At 35.8% G+C, this 22412-nt stretch overlaps 1 protein-coding gene, 1 long non-coding RNA gene and 1 other non-coding gene across 8 annotated transcripts; 2 read left to right on the top strand and 1 right to left on the bottom strand.

Annotated features, from left to right (window-relative positions):
- Positions 1-1314: 1314 nt before the first annotated feature.
- LOC110920633 (protein PECTIC ARABINOGALACTAN SYNTHESIS-RELATED) lies at positions 1315-7384 on the bottom strand. Its single transcript, XM_022164810.2, has 11 exons — positions 7015-7384; positions 6145-6195; positions 5955-6045; positions 5797-5873; positions 5363-5451; positions 4994-5113; positions 4605-4721; positions 4369-4512; positions 4129-4252; positions 3833-4024; positions 1315-1948 (listed from the first exon to the last, which is right to left on the bottom strand). The coding sequence occupies exons 1-11, from the start codon at positions 7309-7311 to the stop codon at positions 1589-1591; spliced, it is 1662 nt and encodes a 553-aa protein (XP_022020502.1). The 5' UTR covers positions 7312-7384; the 3' UTR covers positions 1315-1588.
- A 2578-nt stretch (positions 7385-9962) lies between these two features.
- On the top strand, positions 9963-13946 carry LOC110922404. 4 transcript variants are annotated; one of them, XR_004886237.1, is made up of 13 exons: positions 9963-10514; positions 10589-10681; positions 10779-10844; positions 10978-11063; positions 11189-11226; positions 11332-11395; positions 11771-11842; positions 12806-12922; positions 13180-13223; positions 13314-13392; positions 13487-13612; positions 13693-13760; positions 13876-13946. It is a non-coding gene; the product is annotated as an uncharacterized LOC110922404 (transcript). The 4 variants fall into 4 exon arrangements; XR_004886236.1 differs by having other exon boundaries at positions 12816-12922; XR_004886238.1 differs by having other exon boundaries at positions 12822-12922.
- A 1365-nt stretch (positions 13947-15311) lies between these two features.
- Positions 15312-17643, top strand: LOC118489108. 3 transcript variants are annotated; one of them, XR_004886241.1, is made up of 6 exons: positions 15312-15344; positions 15446-15561; positions 15646-15750; positions 15836-16535; positions 17052-17112; positions 17319-17643. It is a non-coding gene; the product is annotated as an uncharacterized LOC118489108 (long non-coding RNA). The 3 variants fall into 3 exon arrangements; XR_004886240.1 differs by having other exon boundaries at positions 17052-17643; XR_004886242.1 differs by having other exon boundaries at positions 15318-15344; positions 15422-15561; positions 17052-17643.
- Positions 17644-22412: the final 4769 nt, after the last annotated feature.

The raw sequence follows: 22412 nt of genomic DNA on the forward strand, positions 1-22412 counted from the left end.
CATTCAGACATCTGAACCATTAAGTGCTGAACCAGTAAGAGGTCTGAATCATTGAGAGCTTCATTAAGAGGTAAACAAACAACCACTAAGGCATGCACTTTAACAAGTTTATATCTCGGAAGAGACTTCAACTAAAACCTTTTGATTATCAAATAATGTAGGTTAATATAACAACCAGTCAGAAACTAAAATACAATTAGGTCCCAGAAATAACACCGACACAATCATACAAAAATATCTAGATGGCTAAATACCGTAAGGTCAAGGCCGTGTTAACATTATAAAACGGATCTCTTCATTTAGAAGATAAATTTTAAGATTACAAAACTATTTCAACCATTTATTTCTCCGTTTACCATGATTAAATGGCAAATTAAACATCAATGTACTTTTAGTTTGTCGTTATTTAACAATTTATGTGAATGACGATTGCACAAAAATAATGTAACCTATATTTCTCTGACAGAGAAAATGATATTTGGTCGGTTATCAGTTTATGACTTCTAGAGCGTAACACATATGAAGCTTTTGAAAACACGTAACGATTGAGTGTAAACACCACAATCACAAACGTGCAAGCCAAATTATTTTCACACAATTCCAACAACTTCTAGAAAATATATTGATTTGTTTAGAGTTTAGACCGTAGGTACAATTTCTAGCACCCTATTAGTCATTAAAGCGTGTGGTACAGTTAAAGAAAACAAGACTTGCACTTGTAGCAAACAATTATGAATCTTTTCAAGATCCCTAATTCCTGATCAAGACAGTTAGTTTCTTCACCATAAAGAGGAAAAGACAATGATCATCCGACACTAGATACCACTCCCGTCTTTGTATTTATAACACAACAACCAGAGGCGCACAAAATAACCGGTTAAATAACCGATCAAGGAGTAACCAGTTAGTGGTTATTTTTAACTGTGGGTTTGTAACTGGTTAGAGATTTTTTTCAAATAACCGGGTTTTAACCGATGTACCAGTTAACCGGCAAAAAAAACAGAAAAAATGAAAAAAAAAAAAAGTTGAAAATAACCGGTTATTAACCGAACCAATTAAAATAATAACCAGTTAAAGCAAAAATGAGAAAATAACCGCCTAAACTGGTTAACCGAACCGGTTAGAGAAATTAACCGGTTTGTGCATCTCTAACAACAACTACCGAACAAAATTTATTACAATGAAATAAACCTTTTCACGTACAAAATACCAAATTCAAATCTAAACAAAAACAATCCACAGCTATCGGTTTGCCCCAAAAACAAAGCCACGATACAACACACGATGACCGTTGTTTATCAGCTACACAAATAATTCACATGAACGTGCGGGTTTCGACAAAATTACTAGTTCTTGCAAATTACACAGCGTTACGACATTCTCACAAGATTCAAAAAGTTAATCCCCCAAATTAAAGAAGGGTTCAAGAGCTAATCTCCTTTTCACTATTTTAATTTACACCAACATTGCTAATCCACCATTCTTATCTTTATACGTGTACGGATAGGATCTATTTGCTTCACAGATTGTAGTTAAAAACAAAATAAAGATCAAGATCATACCTTTAGAAGAAAAATCAACAATATAATCAAGCTTTGCACATGCAAGGTGTTAAAGGGTTCTCCCATATATCATAATTGGGAAATGTAGCTTCCGGAAGTCCAGTGCGGGTTTGGTGGGTTAGGACAACATCTTCAACAAAGGTGGCCCAGCCCATATAGGGGTCTCCTAAGGATTTCGAAAGCAGGCCTTTATCGGGCTTTATGGATTTTTGGCGGTGGCCCATATACCGCCTTGCACCGATAATTAGTTTTGCAAAGTTTCCTCCATGGGTCATTACAAATACGTCTGATTTTAAGCATACCAGAAAATCTAAGGCGGCCAAGCTTGTGACATGTTTTCTGAAGCTGTCCAATTCGTCTTTTGTTGTTAACTCTTCTTTTGTTACCTGTTACACACCAGCATCAGAATCAGACGTATAGTGAAATAAAAGTAGTTAGGGTCAATCCGGGTTTTGCTTTTACCTCAAAACGGTCAAATCTATAATTTTAACTAAAAGAAGAACATGTTCAATGGGGTGTCCAATTAAAGTCTATTTTTTATATGAGTAAACTGCAAGAAGATGCAATACACTGTTGACCAATATGCGCAATCAATATAAAGTTCTTATCAATTCTTATATGAGTGAATTGCATGTTTTCTCCTTTATCTTTATACCTCATTTCAAACGATGTCCTTTATCTTTAAAATTGATAAGATTTGTACTTAATGTTTTCAAATCTTGCACGTTACGTCCTTTGAGCCTAACCCAGTTAATTTTTTCTGTTAAATAAGATCCTCATGTGACATATGTGCATGTCAGTCACATGAGGGTAGATTTGTCTTTTCAACTGCCCTTTCCATTTTCCCCCAAATTTCCCTTCTCTATCCTAGTTGCTACCACTGGAAACCTACCACCACCACCAGCCACGTCGCCACTCTTGTCGTATCACCACCACTATCTGGTCAATATACTACTTCAACAGAAAATATTTAATATTAACTATTCAAATATTTTCATTATTTAACCTATTCAATAACTTTTATACAATAATTCGAGGGGTCAATGTATAACAACAAAATATCAATGAGATGTATCTATATGCATTTCACCCAAACTCACACAACCAACACATGAGGGTTTAGACACAAGTAACAGTTATCCCCCTCACTTCAACAAAAAATGGCAGAACCTGCACCTGCACTTCCACCATTCAACACTAAAACAATCTCCGACACCGTCACCGAAGCTAAGTTCTCACTGCACGTTTTGATCCGCTCACTCCTCTGCGTCTAGACGCCGGCGCCCGTCTCACTGGTCAAGCCCTAAATGTTGATTCCAGATCTGAACATGGAGGTGGGTGAAGGGTTATGGTTGTGGGTGGTGCAGGTGATGACGGTGGGTGATGACTAGAGAGAGTGTGTGTTTAGACAGAGAAAGAGTAGGTGGGTGTGGTGGATGAGCGGGTTGGTTTTATTTGTTTTTTTAAGATATTTATGTATTAGGATGGGAAAAGACATTTATAACCTCATATGGGGTCTACCTATTCTCATTTAACAGAAAAAATTAACTGGGTTAGGCTCAAAGGACGTAACGTGCAAGATTTAAAAACATTAAGTACAAATCTCATCAATTTTAAAGATAAAGGACATCGCTTGAAATTAGGTATAAAGATAAAGAACAAAACATGCAATTCACTCTTCTTATATCATTTGATGCAACAAACTTTCTACATCCCCAAATTATTGTCCATATTTCTATTTAAAATTGTCTCAAAATAACTGTCCACTTATAAAAACAGGTAGTTATAATATACTATTTTTTTTTTATTTTACCGTTAATTAACTTCCCCACGAAATCTTTCAACTTTTCCAAGTTAATTTGCATCTTAAATGCAGTAAAGGTAAATCAGGATTATGCTAACTAAAACAATAATACACTTTCAAAAATCGATAGTATTGTAATGTACTACATTGTCCCATTTTTGTCCCGTTTACCCGTATCATTAAAGCTTCCAACTTTACCAAGTTAATCGGTACCCTAATGGCATTAAAGAATGCATGTCCCATATATCGGTAACTAACTTATTCATGCAGTTTGCCGTTTCATAATCATAACTAACACACTAATAATTTTTAGTCACATATAATGGACAACATGAGGTTAGTATATCAACGCAACCCGATTCACCCAACCCATACTAGAAACGCAATTGTTTTGACCCGTTACCCAATCCGAATTATCCGCCCCTTTTTATACCCCATTATTGTAAGATTGATAAGAGGTTGTTACCAGATTAGGGAACATGTTCCTAAGTGGTGCCATTCGGTTCTGGCCACTATAGACCTGCCCAGAAGCAACATATATTTGAGTTTCTTTCGGATACCCCATTGCCCGCAGCATCACCGCCACTTCTCCAGGCTCAAGCGGGCATCTTCCTTCTTTCCTTTTCTGTAAAGCAAGTGGCCATAAATGCGACCCATCCTGCATTACAAAGAATAATAACCTTTTGTTAATCCAGCCTCCTTCAATAAAACTTCTAATATAAACAAGTATTCTAGTCCCGTAAAATTAGAATAACATCTAACCTTAAAACGCCTAGGCCATTCTTTTAATCTGTATAATCCCATCAAAGCTTTCTCTGCCCGGGTCCCCACAAAGTCGCAAAACGAAAGTCCCACCATCCCTTTCTCAAATCTAAGATGAAGAGCCCTGTGGAGAAAGATATTGTATCACTGACTATATTACCCTTAAAATATAAGATGACCAGAAGCAGTATCTGTTTATCCAAACACAACACTTTGCAAACTCGCAATAGAATGACCTACATAAAAGGATTTGGACTGCCGGTTCGGTTTCTCATCCTTGCAACAAGCTGATCAGCCATTTCATCAATCTCGGGAAGAAATTTGAGAGCATGATAATTAACCCTGCACCTTAACCTGTTGATTTCTTGAGGGACATTATCATAGCTGGACAAAAAACAAACGGATACAATCTTAGAAATTAGAATGAAACAAATTTCAATTAATTAGATAATAAAGAGCCACAACATATTAAATACCCAAGTCGGTCTACAAAAGGCTTTAATGCCATTATCCTCTTCTCTTTGATCCGAGGCAAGACATTGTTTATGTAGAATTGTGCGGGTGCGTATTTCGGGATATTTTTCACCGTACGTCTATCATGCATAGTTACAAAATTAGTCAGTGAGACTCCAGATAAATAATAAGGGTCAAATATGATTAAAGAAACTATATTATTTCAAAAATAACTAATCTTTTAAACTAAATGATCTAAGATTGGCTGACGTTCAATCCTTTCCAATTTGAGATTAATTCAATATATACATTCCAATATGTTAATTCAATATTTAACCAGTTTGACCTGTCAAATTGAGCATAATCAATATATACATTCCAATATGTGTAAAAAAGAGAACGAGCATAAAACCTTATGCTCGTGAACAGCTCTGACTTGTCAGTAAACCATGATGGAATATCACGCACAATTCGCACATCATCCTTCAAGTAGTCAATGAAATGGTCCACATCAAATATATCCTCAAATTTTCTGTAAAAAGAACATGCATACATGTTAACCTCATGAACAATTATAGAGATTAAGAACAGGCTAAATATTTCAAGTGTGCGAACATAAACATACGAGTCACTTCAGAAATGGTATTTTTTGCGATAACTACATCCTTGAAATACACAACCTTACTTCGAATATAATGTGTGTTACATTGATGATCTTCGATTGTCAAACTTTACACACACGAAATATGAGATTTTCTGGTAAAGTGTAAAGATAACTCACGTTTGGTCCTTCCATATCTGGTCTTGCTTTAAGACGGGCAGAATAAGAGTGGCATTCATGATTTTGGCCACAGCAACTGCATTGCATATCTACATGCACAGACACCATTAAAAAGTTAGTATTTGAAGCAGAAGATTTGTGAAGAGACATTGGATTACAATAGGTTCACAATAGTACAGACAAACATGGGTAAAGCTTTTAAGGGGCGGGAGGGGGCGGCCGACCCCCCGAACTTTTCGGTCAATAGTGGAGAGTATGTAGTTTTTGTATAGAAATTTTTGGGTATATGTTTTCGACCCCCCAGTTTTATATTTTTTAGGTCCGGTGACTCCCCCCCCCCCCCTGGTCGGAAATTTCAAGCTTCGCCATTGCAGACAAATGTAACAGATCCACCCAATATCCTTTATTAGAGTGTTTTAAAGAATAGTACATACAGCAATTCTTTGCTGATTCAGCCCGCCTTCCGCGTGAATAAAAATATACCCATTTGTTTCATTTGCCTCGGGAAGATCTGCACAAAAACAAGAACCATAAAGGACACGTCTAACAAAGAGAGGCCCATATAGAGTTACATATATGTCCGGAATTTTACCTGAAATTGAACCACTGCGTCTTTCAGCACATGGCTTCCAAGAAGTGGCAGCAGACAATGGATTTTCCCATAAAGAAGGTGGCTCCTTGACCTAACGAAAACAAAAACCAAACACAACTCTAAACTTAATAGATGATCAAATTCACATATAAACTATAAAGTATTCTCAATATAGTCCAGTATAACTTACACGAGGGCAGTGAAGCGTAATGCCATCTTTTGTACACAAATATGGCGCATTCTACAAGTGAATAAAATAGATTCAAACAACATTAGTTTGACTATAGAAACCATACATATATATCATACTATAAAGAGTATCAAAACCATTAATCCCATTCATCACATGCACGCCCATATGGGGACAAGAAAAATTGAAGATGCTAAGAATTTGTCCAATCAATGAATTAAAAAAAAAACTACTTCATTACAATGATTCAAACTTTAAAAATGTGATGCTCAGATGATAGATCCAGTACTAAGTGAGCTAAATTTTAATTTGCAACACCACAGGCTAACCTATGTCCAACCTAATACATATATGCCAATAGGATTAGGTTCAAGAGTGAACACTAGTGTAGCTTGCGAACTGAGTGAACTAATCCTGGCCATACACGTGTGTAGATCAATGGCCAGGATTTGATGTTGAAATACACTAGTGTATTTTACGATTTGATGATGAGATCCTGGCCATACACCTGTGTAGATCAATGGCCAGGATTTGTTCACTCAGTTCGCAAATACACTTGTGTTCACTCTAGAACCTCACCCTATGCCAATATACTTACACAATTATACATATGTACACAATGCTGCACATCATTGGCATCCTAAATCTCTAATTCCATCCAAATCTGATACTTTTATGTCACTGCATTGGCATTGAAGGTCATGAAATCCCTAAAACCCTTACCTAACTAATCAGGCTTGCAATTTCAACTAAAGCATAATGTGCAATCGGAGTTGCTTGTAGCACACGAAACGCTATAATAATATTCAAATAACAATCAGATATGCTACTTTCATCAATGTTATTGGAAACTGAGATCGGATTACTCACGAGATGAGTTATGACCGAATAAACGGTAAACAATCCAGCAAATGCAACAACCGTGACGATGAAAAGCAAGATCTTGAAGTTTTGTGAATAAACCCTAGCACTATCGTCTAATAACTGAAAATGATTAGAGAAGAGTGAACGAAACCGATCTCGAGGGTGCCGATCTCGGCCACCGTCGTCGTCAACGTCTCGCGGGAGATGATTGTCGGAGGAGAGCGGCGAAGTGACGTCATCGCGCTTCCTAGGCGACGGTGTTGCTCTGGCGCCAATCGAGCTGTTGTGGCGGAGCTCCGCCATGGCTCACTTCGGACTGTAGGCTTGCTTTGGAGTATTTTTTGGTACTCGCTACTTGGTGCCGGTGTGCGTGGTGTTTACTCCTTTTGCAATCTATGTTTTTTGTTTTTTTTTTTTAATCGATTCGGTACCCGGTACCGGTTCGATACACTATGGATAAAATACTGATTTTTACCTTCAAATACCGGTACGGTATTGGTCCCATACTGATATCAATATTGTACCGTACCTAACATTTTTGTACGATACCGGTACGACACTCATCCCTATAAGGCCACCCGTAGTGGGGCGTTTTTTTTTTTTAATTCAAAAAAAACGTTGGAAAACGCCCCGGACCCTATTCCACCCGGCGTTTTTTTTGTTCAAATTTGTTGTTGGCGTTTTTTTTTTAAACGCTCATTTTGTTTTGTGGAATGGTTGACCCACCAACCATGTGTTTGACCAGCCAATCACCATTTGTTTCCTTTTTTTTAATAATTGGAAGGGGCGTTATTGGAATACTGCCCCACTACGCCACTTTTGCTATAATGCCCAACGCTGACTAGGATGCCACATGTCGGATAATACCCCATGGTGGGAGCATTATTTTTGTTCACCACTATGGATGGTCTAATAGATTATAAAAATGACCTTATTAATTCAATTTTTGTATGTTATTATGAAAACTATAGTAGATGCTAGGGGATGCAATTTTGTTATTTTGATTTGTTGTTTTGAGTAGATTATAAAAGTGGTCCTAGTATTTATTCAGTTTTTGTATGTTATATTATGAAAACTATACCCGATGAACTTTTGTTATTTTGAATAGTGTATAAAAATAGTCCTTGTATGTATTCGTTTTTTTATGTTATTATGAAAAATATACTACTATATGCTAGAGGATGCACCACAGGTACATTATCGTATTACATGTAGGGCTGTAAACGAACCGAACGTTCAGCGAACAGTTCATGAACTGTTCGGCGGGAAGTTTGTTTATGTTCGTCCGTTTAATAAACGAACGAACATGAACAAGAAATTTCGTTCGATTAGTTAAATGAACGAACATGAACAGAGGTCTCGTTCGTTCGATTGTGTTCGTGAACGTTCGGTAAGGTGTTCGTGAACATTCGTTGATTTGCGTTCGTTTATGTTCGTATGTTTGTGTTTTAATTGAAGATCTTTGTACTTTCTTATATTTTATTTGTACTTTATATATTATTAAACTTTTATTTATTTTATTACCTTAACAATTAAACTAGGAAACCCGCTTTCACCTTTTTTATGCATCATTTCTCTTTCATTTCTCATTATTTACATCGGCGAATACGATCGACCTCCGTTCCACAATAAGGGATTCAAGTTCGAGTGCTACTCTCTGGGCCATCTATCTTTATCCTTCGTCGCGTTCGCCAAATTTATTTATGTTCGTTTGTGTTCGTGAACCGTTCGCGAACACGCTCATTTCCTTAATGAACGAACACGAACATAAAATCTCGTTCGGTAAGTGTTCATGAACCGTTCGTGAACACATTTATTTCCTTGATGAACGAACACGAACAAGGCCTTGTTCGTGTTCGTTCGGTTCGTTTACAGCCCTAATTACATGATATTATAAAAGTTAAAATTACACCATTCTTTCCACACAATAAGTAGATTGTTAGCTTTATTCGACATATATATTTATGATTGCGATTTTATCTTTGATATCTATATAAACGAAAAGTGTAAAGTGTTATACTTTTCTCTCATCTCTCCTCTCTCATCTGGCAAAAAAAATGTGATAATTGCGTCGTTACATAAAAATCTCGCTGTAAAAAAATATACCATGTTTTTTACGCACATTACAAAATAAAAATTTTGTAAATTATAAATTTTAATATCCATACACTTTATATAATCTAAAAAGCTGTTATCAAAACACAATAAAAATGTGTTACAAATGAGTTACAAATATTGTGAACAACTAAAAAAATGCAACATATTCTCTCTCCACTGTTACGAAAAAGTGTGTCAGTGTTAGAAAATGTTGCAGGTGTCAATAAAAATATTGTAGTGGAAAAGTGTAACACGTGACAACACTATGTCCATCCATTGGGTTTTCAGAGCTTTCACAAATCACATAGGATTTCTCTCTATAATTCACCTGTCTTTGCTGGAGAAACCGTTGCCGGCAGCCGTCAGAAAAGCGGCGCCGGTGGCCAGAGAATAGAGAGAGGGAACCGAGATAGTGGGGTGAGAGGAGGGTATGTGCGACCGAAGTTTTGGAAATTTTAGGAGGTGTGCTTGTGACGGAATCCATGTCGAGCGGCAATGGTGATGCCGGAAGTGGAAAAGACGATACAGCGATGTAATGATTATTGAATGGTGTTATATATGTGCTGAATGGTGTTATATACTTTATTGAATGGTGTTATATATGTGTTGAATAGTGTTATATACTTTATTGTATGGTGTTATATATTTTATTGAATCTCTCTATTATAATAAATCAAAGCTTCTAAATCCCATGTGTCAACACCACAACACCCCTCCCTTCTCTCTTTCCTACTTGTCACTCCCACATTCATTTTATCCACGTGTCTACTCCTCCTTTTTTCCGGTTATTAGTTTTTTTTTTTTTTTAAAGCTGGTGAGAACAGGCTATAGACAAAAAGTCTTTTGACCAGCTCTCTGTAACTCATCACGTGAACCCTTTTCAAATTTCAAACTACGAGCCCTTTTCATTTTTGTTCTCTCTCTCCCTCAAAGATCTGGATTTGGATCTGTGGATTCAAAAGGAAAAAAGAATCAGAGATGTAGAGATGTGTTGTTGATCTACAATATCAGAGTGGAATCAAAATCCTCATCTTCATCTTCATCTTCCGACTTGATACAGAGCCGGTGTGGGATCTGAGTTTGTTCTTCATCTAGGGTTTTGATGATTGAGAGTTGAGTTGTTACTTATGACGACCGTCGCTGCAACCACCTTCTCCTCTGTCGCACCTACCACCTCCTCTTCACCATCTCCGACACTCAAAACCCTAGGTTTCACCACAGTCTTCCTCTCATCCAAAACCTCCTTCAAATCATTCCACGCTCGCGTATTTCCATCCAACATGACCTCTGTCTCCGCTATGGGAGCTCGTATGGTTGCATCTCCGACGAACACCAAGTCGTCGGTGTCTCTTGATTTCGAAACCTCTGTTTTTAAAAAGGAGAAAGTCAACATTGCCGGTCACGGAGAGGTACAATATCTTTTTTTAATTTATTTTTTTCTAAAATATTTTATAATTGACTTTCGTAAACGATCTTTGTGTAGTACATTGTGACAGGAGGAAGAGATTTATTTCATCTATTGCCGGATGCATTTAAAGGTATTAAGCAGATTGGTGTCATTGGTTGGGGTTCTCAGGTTTGTATATTTTATTGTTTTGAGTTTATGTATCACTATGTTGCATGCATATGATAATTTCATTTAGAAGCTGTAATTGTTATTGATTTGTGTTTAGGGTCCTGCACAAACTCAGAATTTAAAGGATTCACTTGCAGAAGCAAAGTCTGATATTGTAGTGAAGGTGTTTTTTTATTTTTATTATTTTGTAGTTTTTTGTTTTGTGTAATAGTGACACTAGGGGTGTGCCCGATTAGGTTATTATTTGTTTTATGTGTTTAATATACATTGTAATTTGTAAAATTGTATGTGTGTAGTGTTTCTGTAGAGTTTGAGATCAAGAGCTTGGTGTTTGAGCGTGTAGTGAAGTAACAGGAAGGAATCATGTTTGGTTCTAGCAATCGTAAGTTTCGTCTCTCTTCATTTTAGCTATAAATTGCTTTTAGTTGATTAATATATGTAGTAAGGAATCATGTTTGGTTCTAGCAATGTTGGTTGTTTTACTGGTCTTTGGGTTTATATATGCAGCATTACCTACATAATTGGAGTAGAGAACTTCTGTATCGGTACTAATTTGTCCCAATTTGTCCCACTTATGGTTTTACGAAGTAGTACTTGCGTTTGTTGTTTGAACATCATAATGTTTTTTGTGCCCTTTTGTTGAATTGCAGGGAGGAATTGTTGGAGTTTGTTTAGCTATACAGTCATCACCTACTATAATGGGACTTATTGGACGTAAGCATTCTTAGTCTTCCTTTTGCTTGCTCATTGTTTTTCAAACTAATTCAAACATCCAGTATTTAGTGAAGGTTGTAAACTATTTATCAGATAGATTGGGTTGACCTACAAACACCTTTTTGTCCACTTTTGAAATAAGTTTATTGCAAAAGCAATATTATTACAACAAGAATCTCAAAACTCTAATAAAAAAACATCTTAGGAGGTTATGTTCATTAAAAATAACTTTGCACGAGTTTCAATTCGTTTGAACAATTCGAACCCTTTCAGCTAATTTTGTGGATTTAACCCGCTTAAGTAAATTGGTAAATTTGTTGTTGAGTTCATGATTTTTTTTAATAATGTAGAATGCTTCCCTTTTCATATGTGCAGAGAACTTCATGACAGGATATCGGTTGGTTTTTTATAGGGAAAATCTTACACTCGGATGGTCATACTCAAGATGTGAGTATATCAACCACTTCTTTTACAGACAGTTGATGTCAATTGTCAACCACCTTTTGTCAAATTTATTAGCTTTGGTGGGTATAGTGGTCTATTTCAAACTTTTTTGAAGACCATTATTCACTCGAGGATACTCTTTTTACCATAAAATGAAATGAAATTCTCTATCACCATATGTTGATTTGATAAACCAAAACCACCAAGGCTTGACAAGAAGTTTCGATATTAGATAAAAGATGTCATATTTGACCCTTGTACGAATCAGTTTTTGACCCTTGTACGGATTACTTGGACCCTTGTACGGATTACTTTGGGTCACACTTTGCCTCTATCGAGCTAAATGGGATTTATTTAATGATTGGTTAAAGTGGAAGCCAAAATGTTTTCATAATGCATTAAAACATTTCATTTAAAAACAAGATTATCGTTGTAATAATATAGTTTTTGAATTATAGTTGAAACCTTAGTTTTATTCCTATAATTAAAGAAAAGAGAAAAAACAAGGTGTTTATAGGCTGGGCCCGAGCCCGACCCATCCTAAAAGTGAACGTTTTTTGACCCGTTGTCCAACTTTCCAGACGCTTAGTTTTTTGATTTTTTAATTTTTTTTATTTTTAATTTTTTAATTTTTTTTAATTTTTGTGATTTTTAATGGGGGGCGCTTGGGATGTTCATGTACGTATAAAAATAAAAAAAGAATTCAAGGGGGTGCCCGCCCGCTCTTGTAAGATAATAAGTCCGCCCTTGGTTGAAACCTCACCGGGATGCACTTTTGGCCGGTGATGAGGTATGTAAAAATGACTCCTACTTATGGTATAACGTTTAAGAAGGAGTCGAGTTTGGATTTGTTTGGCTATTGTGATACTGAATATTGGAGCTTCCGGTTATGTGTTTACACTATTGAAGCAGGGTGGTGTAGCAAGAGATAATTAAATTGTGTCTCCGTCTAATACTAAAGCACAGTATTGTGCAGCTGCAGCCTGCATTGGCTACTCAGGAGAGTGTTTGGTTGGTACAACTAAGGAAAGAGAGTTAATTACACAAATGGGTCCTGTGGTTTACACATAATTTCTTCTTTGGGTACTAACTTTATTTTTTAACAGATTTAGGTTCTATGGTTTCAATTTTGTAACACCTTTGGGTACTAACACCAAAATTAGTTAATTAATGACTAAAATAACCTTGCATTTTTTTAAGTTTATCAATGTAACACATTTGGGTACTAACACCTAATTTTATTTAAGTTTAAATCAATTTTACAAAATTTGTTTATTTTTTTTATTTTCATCTTTTTATTATATCTCTTAATTTTTTATTTTCATATTTTTTATGTGCAGCAAGGTGACTTTTGTTTGAGACAATATATCCTCGATTATGTTAGGTGAGAATCCTACTCCTACATTCCATGCTAGAACAAAACATATTGAAGGTTGTTTCTGCATTAATGTTTGGTGATTTTATGTATATGCAGGAGTATCACACCTTTTGTTGGGCATAATTAGCCTTATGGTTGAGTTTACTATGAAGGATTTTAAGATACCACGGAACCTGTGAGTTATTCTGCTCTGTGCAATCATCAGCATATGCATTTTACTATTTATCTAGCATTTGAAGAAATAATTTAAAGTTTTTTTGATGTTTTAGGCATTAAAGTTAGACTTTATGCGACTTTTGAGCTGTTTGGTCCATTCAACCAGTTTGATTGGTTTACTCTTACCCAAATTCAAAATCAAGATAGAACATAACCCAAACTGACCCACTTGTAAATAAGTATGTTAAAGTTTTTTTTGTTAACCCATTAGTTTTGCTACAAACTTTATTACTTTTTCATGTTGATTTGTTGTTTGCAGCAATGGCAACGGGACTGGAATCAAACTTCATTGTGCATCAATTCATATTCTGTCTGATACCATGGAAGGTGAGTTTTCTTAATCTTATTTTTGTGATTTTTATTTTACCCTTTTGTTGGTTTTTATTGTTAACTACTCATTAATAGAATCTCTTTTAAAAAGTGTTTGCTATGTTGGCTTCAGCTGCAAGAAAACCTTCTGTTGCTGCTATTGTCGGGGTTGCTTTAGGTGGCGGATTAGAGGCTGCAATGGTATGTGATATTTTTCTATATTCTATATTGGAAACTGACATGCATTTAATAAAGTTGGTGATACTGATCATGTTTCAACGGGTGCCGAATACTCAAACAAGTAACTATAAGATGTGGAGAAATCATTAACTTAGCTATTGTGAGATTATTTTTTTAATATTAAATCATTCTAACATTAATTTTTAATTTACTTTTTATATTTATATATTTGATTGTACATACACTTAATATTTTAATCTATATGGATTTCTATTAGGCTTGTAATTTTGAGAACTTGCTACAAGACGAGTACATATGAAATTTGCCGGTTAGGATTTGTAGTAATTGGTAATCTAGGATTCAATTTACCGGGGTTGTTCAACTTGGTTCATCCTCAACTGTTGTAGCCTACTGGTTTGTATTGTGATTTTTTATTGTTTTTTCATGTTTTAGTTACCATGTTCCAGAGTAAGCCTTTTGTTTATCTAGAACAGTTTACATCTGAAGAATACATGATGCTATACACGTATCCACTGGCGAAGTATAGTGGGTGCCCGGGGGTGCACCCGCCCACCCCAATGTTTCAGTATTTGGAACTATTATTATTTGACCCGACTTGAATCGAATAGCCAACCCGACCCGAAACATAACGATAGGAAATTTTTTTTTGGGTCTCATCACTTTACGCCCCCTCAAAACTTTTGGTCAAGCTCCGCCACTGCACGTATCTTCATATTTGATAAACCGGTAGATATATTGGCTAATCATATCATATTAAAGAATTTTATAAATACTGCCCAAGTCTTATTAGGACTTTTATATGCAACTCATGGCTTACATATTTTTGTTATTTTTTTTCATGGCTACATTTGACATCATTTTTAAGGTACTGCCGTTGTTAAGAGAGAAGCATGACGAGTTCATGTTGAGGGAGCTTGTGAAACGATGGTCAAATCATAAAATAATGGTTAGGTGGCTTTCACGGTTTTTCCATTATCTCGATCGCTATTTTATTAATCGAAGGTCCCTACCTGCCCTAAATGAAGTTGGTCTAACCTGTTTTCGTGAATTGGTTAGTATTTACTTTAATTACTTGAGCAGACAGTTCTTTACAGGTGTTGGTTTTGTTTTTTATTGCTGATGATTTTTCATATAGGTTTTTGAGGAGACTAAGGGTAAAGCTAGAGATGTTGTTATTGCTTTCGTAAGTTATTTTTTTTTATTCATGAACTGATTTCTTTTGCCTACCATTTGCTCATCCCTGATTTTGTTTAAATATGACTGATTTGAAACAATTCGAAAATGGAAACTTGAATTAATTGTGATTTTTATGATTTTAAAGAGTATCCACGAGGGAGAAGGTGTTGGTGGATATTATCGAGGCTTTTAGTAGCAGCTTACCACACGATTTTGTTGAAAAAAGTAAGTTTTTTTTTGTGAAATAATTAGTTTTGTTGATCATGGTGGGTTGAAATTTGAATGTTTGGTGTTTGATTTAGGAGGTGGTATGTTTGATGTTTCAGGTGAGGGGATTTGGACTCCTAGCATCTTATGTGATTAAGGACTTGTAATTTCACAACACTCTTAAGGACCTGAGAGATTCTAGGTGAAACGAAAACCCGACACATATGATTTTAAGGTTTTACTCATTTAACATAACCTGAATCAACTCATTTCTAAAATACACGGTCGAAAATGCATATCTGATTGTCCCTTCCCTTAGGTTGGAGAATTCTTGAAGAGGTTCAAGTCCATCCCCAGCATTATTGAGCTTGATAGCTTGAAGGTTTTTGGTGATGTGTGGTTTGGATCTAATGTTGTTCTCAAGGTATCAACTCACTTAATATCTAAACTCATTTTATAAAATTTGATTGTTTTATTCCTCTTTTAATTTTTGAATTTCATTACTGAAGGGTAAAGTGCTGGTTGCTGCAAATTCTGGAGAGAAGTTGGAAATTCCGGATGGAGCTGTACTTCAAAACAGTTTTTTTGTGGAGTAAAAAGTGGTTTCAACCACTGTTGGGTCAAAACGGTGGTCTGAAACCACTGTTGGGTTAAAACGGTGGTTGAAACCACTGTTGGGTTAAAACTGTGGTTTGAAACCACTGTTGGGTTAAACAACCACTGTTGGGTTCGAATCCAATCTTTTAATGGAGTTTCATTCTCACACACACCTCAAAACCTAGGTTTATTGAATCCATATCATCCGATTATTAATCATCATTTTGATTCATGTTAATCTGAATTCGCATTTCGTTTCGATCAGTGGTGCTTTGTTCGATTTGATGCCAGTAGATGTTTTTTTCAATGTTTTTATGTCATATACTGATATTATTCAATTTGAATATAATGTATGTATTAATCATTATATATTTCAAATTTTGAAGTGTTTATGTGTAATATTTCATCTAGCGTACACATTATTTTAGCATACAGATTGTTTAATCGAACAATATGTAGTGTATTGATCAGTTTCAGAGAGGGATAGATAATCGCATAATATGTAGTGTATTGACCAGTTTCAGAGAGAGATCGAACAGATTTGATCTCCAGAGAAAGATAGAACATATTTGATCACCGGTGAAGGACCTTCGACCGACGACTGTTTAAGAGGTACTTTTATCTACTTTGTAAACTTATATTATCAGAGTATGGGTAAATTGGAATTGTTTTATAGTTAATTGAATTTTACTCAATTTGGATGTGGTTTTAGTGATTTAGGTTGTGAAGTAGTTTGTAGATTAGTGTTATTGCTTCAGATATTAAAAATATGATTATTATGTTAATACGAGTTTCAAATTTTTAAATCATAGTTTTGGTGTAATTAGGTTTAGTTTACTCAGTTAGGGTTTTGTCGTTGTGTTTTGAGTTTTTAGGTTGAATCGTAGCGAATTTGATGAAATCTGAATTTATTATTGGAATTGCAAGCTTTTGATCACTGTTTTAGAATGTTTTTACTCAATTTGGATGTGGCTTTAGTGATTTAGGTTGTAGATTAGTGTTATTGGTTCAGATGTTAAAAATGTAATTATTATGTTAATATGTGTTTCAAATGTTGATTCATTTCATGTGGTTTTGATTATTGGTATTTATATCTTCATAAAGTAACTTATCTTTTGTTGGGTGCAGCTACATCAGTTAAAAAAAGCAAGATTTCAAAAGTGATGCTATAGTTGCAACCTATTACTTGGTGAGAACATATACATTTACATGGCAGATGGTATATCAAGCTTTTGGGGGCAGGTCACATCGTCCCATGAATGGTGTGAGAAGAACTATGTGGTTTCTTCATACGTTGCTGAGTTTTATAAACTCATTTCAGTTGGAATTTCAGGTTTTTTGAGTTGGGTTCCAATAATGAACATCCCTAATTTGATAAATGGTGTTGTTTAACAGGGTTAGGAGCATACAAGTAGAGAGAAGGTGAACAATGTCGTCGATGAATGAACAAAGTCTTGAGAAAAGCCAGCCAACTGAGAGATTTTCAAGCCTATGTATGAAGCAATAGAGATGAGTATCCGCAGGGAAAAAGGTTATCCAATAGAGATGAGTATCCAATAAAATGTTAGTATGAAGAGGTTATCCAATTATAAGAAATCATATATATAAAATTCTTTTGTAAATATAAATTTTTATAAAACAACCCATAACCCGTGAAGCTCACGGGTATATAACCTAGTGGTGTTATATACTTACTGAATGGTGTTATATACGTGTTGAATGGTGTTATATACTTTTCGAATGGTGTTATATACTTACTAAATGGTGTTATATATTTACTGAATGATGTTATATACTTACTGAATGGTGTTATATATTTATTGAATGCTGTTATATACTTGCTGAATGGTGTTTATAGAGATTTATTAAAAAAAATCCAGTTCCTATAATTAAGGTGACGGTTATGGGAACTTTTAAATTAATTGAATTAATGATAAAATTACTTGTTTACCCTTTTGAATTAATTTAGATTTAGGACACATGTCGTCTCTATAATATTTCTCACCTTTCTCACACTTCTAACATTTTTTACAATAACCTTACCCAGTCTATATATATTATTAGTCTATATAATTAGTGACATCTAAGTTTTTCTTCCAAGTAAAAAAACACATGAGCCTTTTACTTAAGAAAAAGTTAGATTTTTTCTAACAAGATAATTGATAAAGAGGTAACTGTCATTTTTGTCCCTGTGGTTTGGTCACTTTGGCCATTTTAGTCCATTTTTCAAAAATGCGCCATTTTCCTCCCCGACGTTCTAGAAAGGTGCCATTTCAGTCCGAAAATCATAACCCAGTTAAGTCAGTTCGTAAATAAGGACTGATTGGGTAAATTTGTAACATAAAGGACTGATTGTGTAAATTTGTAACACCACCACCACTAGCCCTGCCACCACCACCACCGCCAACACCGCCACCACCGCCACCACAGCCACTGCCACCACAGCCACCACCGCCACCACAGCCACCACCGCCACCACATTTTCTGGAACGTTTACGTGCAAAACGAAATGGAGGATGCAGACGATGGAAGTGGTCGATTTGCCTGAATTCGGATGAAGTTGCAGGTTCCGGTGACCGGTTTCGAATCTTCCTACAAGTTACAAATCTCATCACTACGCAACTTATTTAGGAAGATAGGCGAGAAAAAAAAACAACGTACCATTTGTAGCCTGCGGCTTCAAATTTGTTTGATTCATATCGTTCTACGTGTTGTTTTGTTAACAAAGAAAACTGTTGAATGTTGAGAATGTAGTGAGCAGGTGGTGACACAGATGTTGTTCTCAAATCCCCTGAACATGATTCTTCAATGGCCATGAGTGAAAAATTAAATGAAAAGTGACTGTATGTACCAAAGAAACTAATGGCTTATGAGTTGAAATCAAATGGATTATGGAAGACTATATATGCTTAATTAAAGAGTAGTATTCATGTTTCCTCCAAATCACTTATTCTCTGCTTCCCACAAAACAACAAACACAACAACAAACTAATCAGAAACAAAACTGTTCCACTTTGACTCATCCAAACTCACTTTCCTGGCCCTATTTTTAAACCACAGCAGGCCTAATATTTTAGCTCCTGCACAACACCTGCAGTCTTGCTTTCTTGCGGTTGAAGACGATATTATTCCTCGACTTCTAAAGTGTTTCGGATCAATGGAAGTAGCTGATGACGATGATGAAGATATGGAGTTTTGAATCTGAAGTGTTTCGGATCAATGGGAGAAGGAGTTTTTGAATCTGAAGTGTTTCCGGAACCTGCAACTTCATGTATCCGTCATCGAAACTTGCAACTTCACTTCTCCGTCATCTTACCATCATCTCCGTTCACCTCCATCTTCCGTTTTGAAACCTCCATCTTCACCATTTCAATTCTTTCAGTCATCATCATCCATGGTTACACTTCTCGTCTCCGGTAATCATCTTCATCCGTAAATCGAGAACTACGAACACAACGGTGGTGATGTGCTTGGTGATCGTTGTGATCGTTGATGGAGATGATGACGATGATGAACGGTGACTCTTGATGATGATCAACGTGATGATTGACGATGATGATGAACTCTTGATCGCACAAGCCAAAGATAATCGCACAAGATCCCGTAGTCGCGGTGGTGGCGGTGGTGGCAGTGGCTGTGGTGGCGGTGGTGGCTGTGGTGGCGGTGGTGGTGGTGGTGGCAGCGGAGTGGTGGTGGTGGCAGGGCTAGTGGTGGTGGTGTTACAAATTTACACAATCAGTCCTTTATGTTACAAATTTACACAATCAGTCCTTATTTACTAACTGACTTAACTGGGTTATGATTTTTGGACTGAAATGGCACCTTTCCAGAATGTCGGGGAGGAAAATGGCGCATTTTTGAAAAATGGACTGAAATGGCCAAAGTGACCAAACCACAAGGACGAAAATGGCAGTTAACTCATTGATAAATTTCTAACTTTAAAAAGTCAAAACCACAAAACAACCAACTTACGGGCTGTTTGTTTTTTTCTAAGAAGAGTTTCCCGGCCTCTTATGTCTGCGTCGCGCAGACCATGCGCATTCCTTTGGGTCTGAAGACTGTTTGTTTTCTCGAAAACCTTTCATTAAAAAAGGTATGCGCGCCCTCTTCTTAGGACAGATGTGGACTCGAGTCTTCAAATCTCTTCTCCATTTTTTCCCCAAATACCACAAACATAAGCACCAAAAAAAAACTAGCTCCTTCTCCCCTCCACACAGCCGCCGCTCCTCCCTTCTCCCCTCCACACAGCTGTCGCTCCCCTCCTCCTTCCTTCCACGCGCCGCCGTAACCTCTGCTGTCACTGCCCTACTCATCCCTTGTCACGTCGCCGCTGCTCCTGCTACACTTTCTGGAACACTTTTCTTATGCTAATTGTGCGGTTGTTGCCTGTTAAAGGCATAATATTTCTTTCCATTGTTTGATAATGTAATGATTATATGAATTTTATAAGTATTATAATTCTTGAAAGTCTGAAAGAGGCATGTTTGATTGCCTATGAACCAAAATCTTGTATTTTTACGGGTTTAACAACTTCAAAGGCTAATTAAAAATCGCAGGTTGTTAGATTTCATCCTGTTGAGTTTTGTTGTTTTTTTAAAGTGACTGTTGATAGTTTGGGGTTATTTGTTTCTTATCAAAATGGCAGTTAATTATGTTAATTAGTGGTTGTTAATTTTTGTTTAATGTTAATTTTTGATGACATAATACTTGCAAAAACTAGAAAAGACATTACTAGAATTGGGTTGGCCGGAAGTTATTAATTCATTTGATAAATTGTTAAAGTTTTTGTTTGATTATAAAACCAGTCTATTTATATTTCAGTTTATTTCAGCAGCTTCTAGAAGTTAAAAAACAAACACTCTTCTTCTTACAGATTGCAAAGGTTTGGTCCACCTCTTCAGCTACAGATGTCTGCAGATGTGGTCCGCAGACTGCAGACGTTTTACCTTTGAAAAAACAAACAACACCTTAGTCTTTAAACGTTATAGTTTATAAAGAATGCTATATATATTGTTGGGATGAACTCCTAAAATAAACACACTTCGTATTTACGTAAATTGTAATTCTTGTTTTACAAACAAAACACAAACCATGATAGTTTGTAGCGATCATCTACAACTTTGTAATAATAATGTTGATAATAATAAAACATTCCTTGGTTGAATGCAAAAAAAATCCTACTAAGTAACCGAGACTCGCTGTCACACCCCGATATTTCCACGTATTACCGGTGGGCCCGGTGGGGAGTATCGTGACGTAGTTGATATCATCATAGTCAATTAATCACAGTTTAATGCACAACGGAAGTCTAAAAGTAATTATACAAACCGAGTTGAAAGTACAATAAAATATTATACAACGGATTGTAAGTGGATCCACAGGCGGATCTAAAACAGAAAGAAATATTGTTCAACAGATTCTAAGTATCAAAAGTTTGCAAAACTCTTTATTTAATACTCAGGAGTTCTAACCCATTTCACGTAGTACCTACACTTAGTCTTTTTGAAAAATTCGTCAGTTTACACTGGTAAATACAATTAACTGACTTTTTTTGAAAACATTTAAGAAAATTGGTTTAAATGCACAAGGCACAAATATTCTTTTATAACTTGGGACAATTATTAAAAATAATTTTGTATACAGATTTATATGTTTGTCGTACGTTCAGGATCTGGGATAGAAGCCGGAACAAGATTAATAGACACGCCACATAATATAAACCCACGGCGAGTTATTCTCAACAGGCGGGTATATCTTTTTACATACCCACAGTCAGGTGTATGCCTACACCCCGTGCTTAAGTCGTGGCCATTTCAATGAATGAACCAAAGATATCCAGGACATGGTCATTAACACCCCAAAGGCTTAGATCAAACAAAACAGATTAAATGGATTATCTCAATGATTTAACCACTTAATCGATTAAAGATTCAATACCCGACTAAGCGGTATTATTAAATACCGTATCCCAAGCCCGTATAAGGGAAAATAAGTTAAAAGTATTTACTTGAGCAAAAATATAATTTTATTCTCAGCCGTATATCAATCAGCAAGTACAAGTAGTTTTTACTGGGCTCCTAAATCTGGAACGAAGGTTTTAATAACCTATTAGATTCCTAACGGGTCTTACTTATGTTTAAACTTAGACCGATTAGTTTTAAAGAAAGGTTTACGATTCGAAACGCAAGATTAAGCGAAGACCGGATTAGAATGTGATTTAGACCAACAAGTATGAGGACTTGTATAAAATGGGTAAACTAAACACATTCTAGAATTTGAAATAAAAATGATAAGGTTTGACCCGTTTCGGTTAATTTATGCAAACTAGTTACATAAACCGTACCTAACGTGAATATGCATAACGGGTAACCAAATGAGTCATGTACAGGTTCCACAAATTATTATGATTAAAATATGTAGTGATATCAGTATGATATCTTCCATTACGCCCAAAACGAATTTAAAACCAATTTAAGCCCCGTAAGGGTA

This window comes from Helianthus annuus, chromosome 17 (assembly GCF_002127325.2).
Source record: "Helianthus annuus cultivar XRQ/B chromosome 17, HanXRQr2.0-SUNRISE, whole genome shotgun sequence".
Taxonomy (NCBI): domain Eukaryota; kingdom Viridiplantae; phylum Streptophyta; class Magnoliopsida; order Asterales; family Asteraceae; genus Helianthus; species Helianthus annuus.

Excerpts from the sequence above, each read along its gene's own strand:
- LOC110920633 (XM_022164810.2), bottom strand. The coding sequence starts at position 7,311 with ATGGCGGAGCTCCGCCACAACAGCTCGATTGGCGCCAGAGCAACACCG. Across the intron at positions 5,874-5,954 it reads ACGCAGTGGTTCAATTTCAG|ATCTTCCCGAGGCAAATGAA; the intron begins GTAAAATTCCGG and ends GTTTTTGTGCAG. Across the intron at positions 4,722-4,993 it reads GAGCTGTTCACGAGCATAAG|ACGTACGGTGAAAAATATCC; the intron begins GTTTTATGCTCG and ends TATGCATGATAG.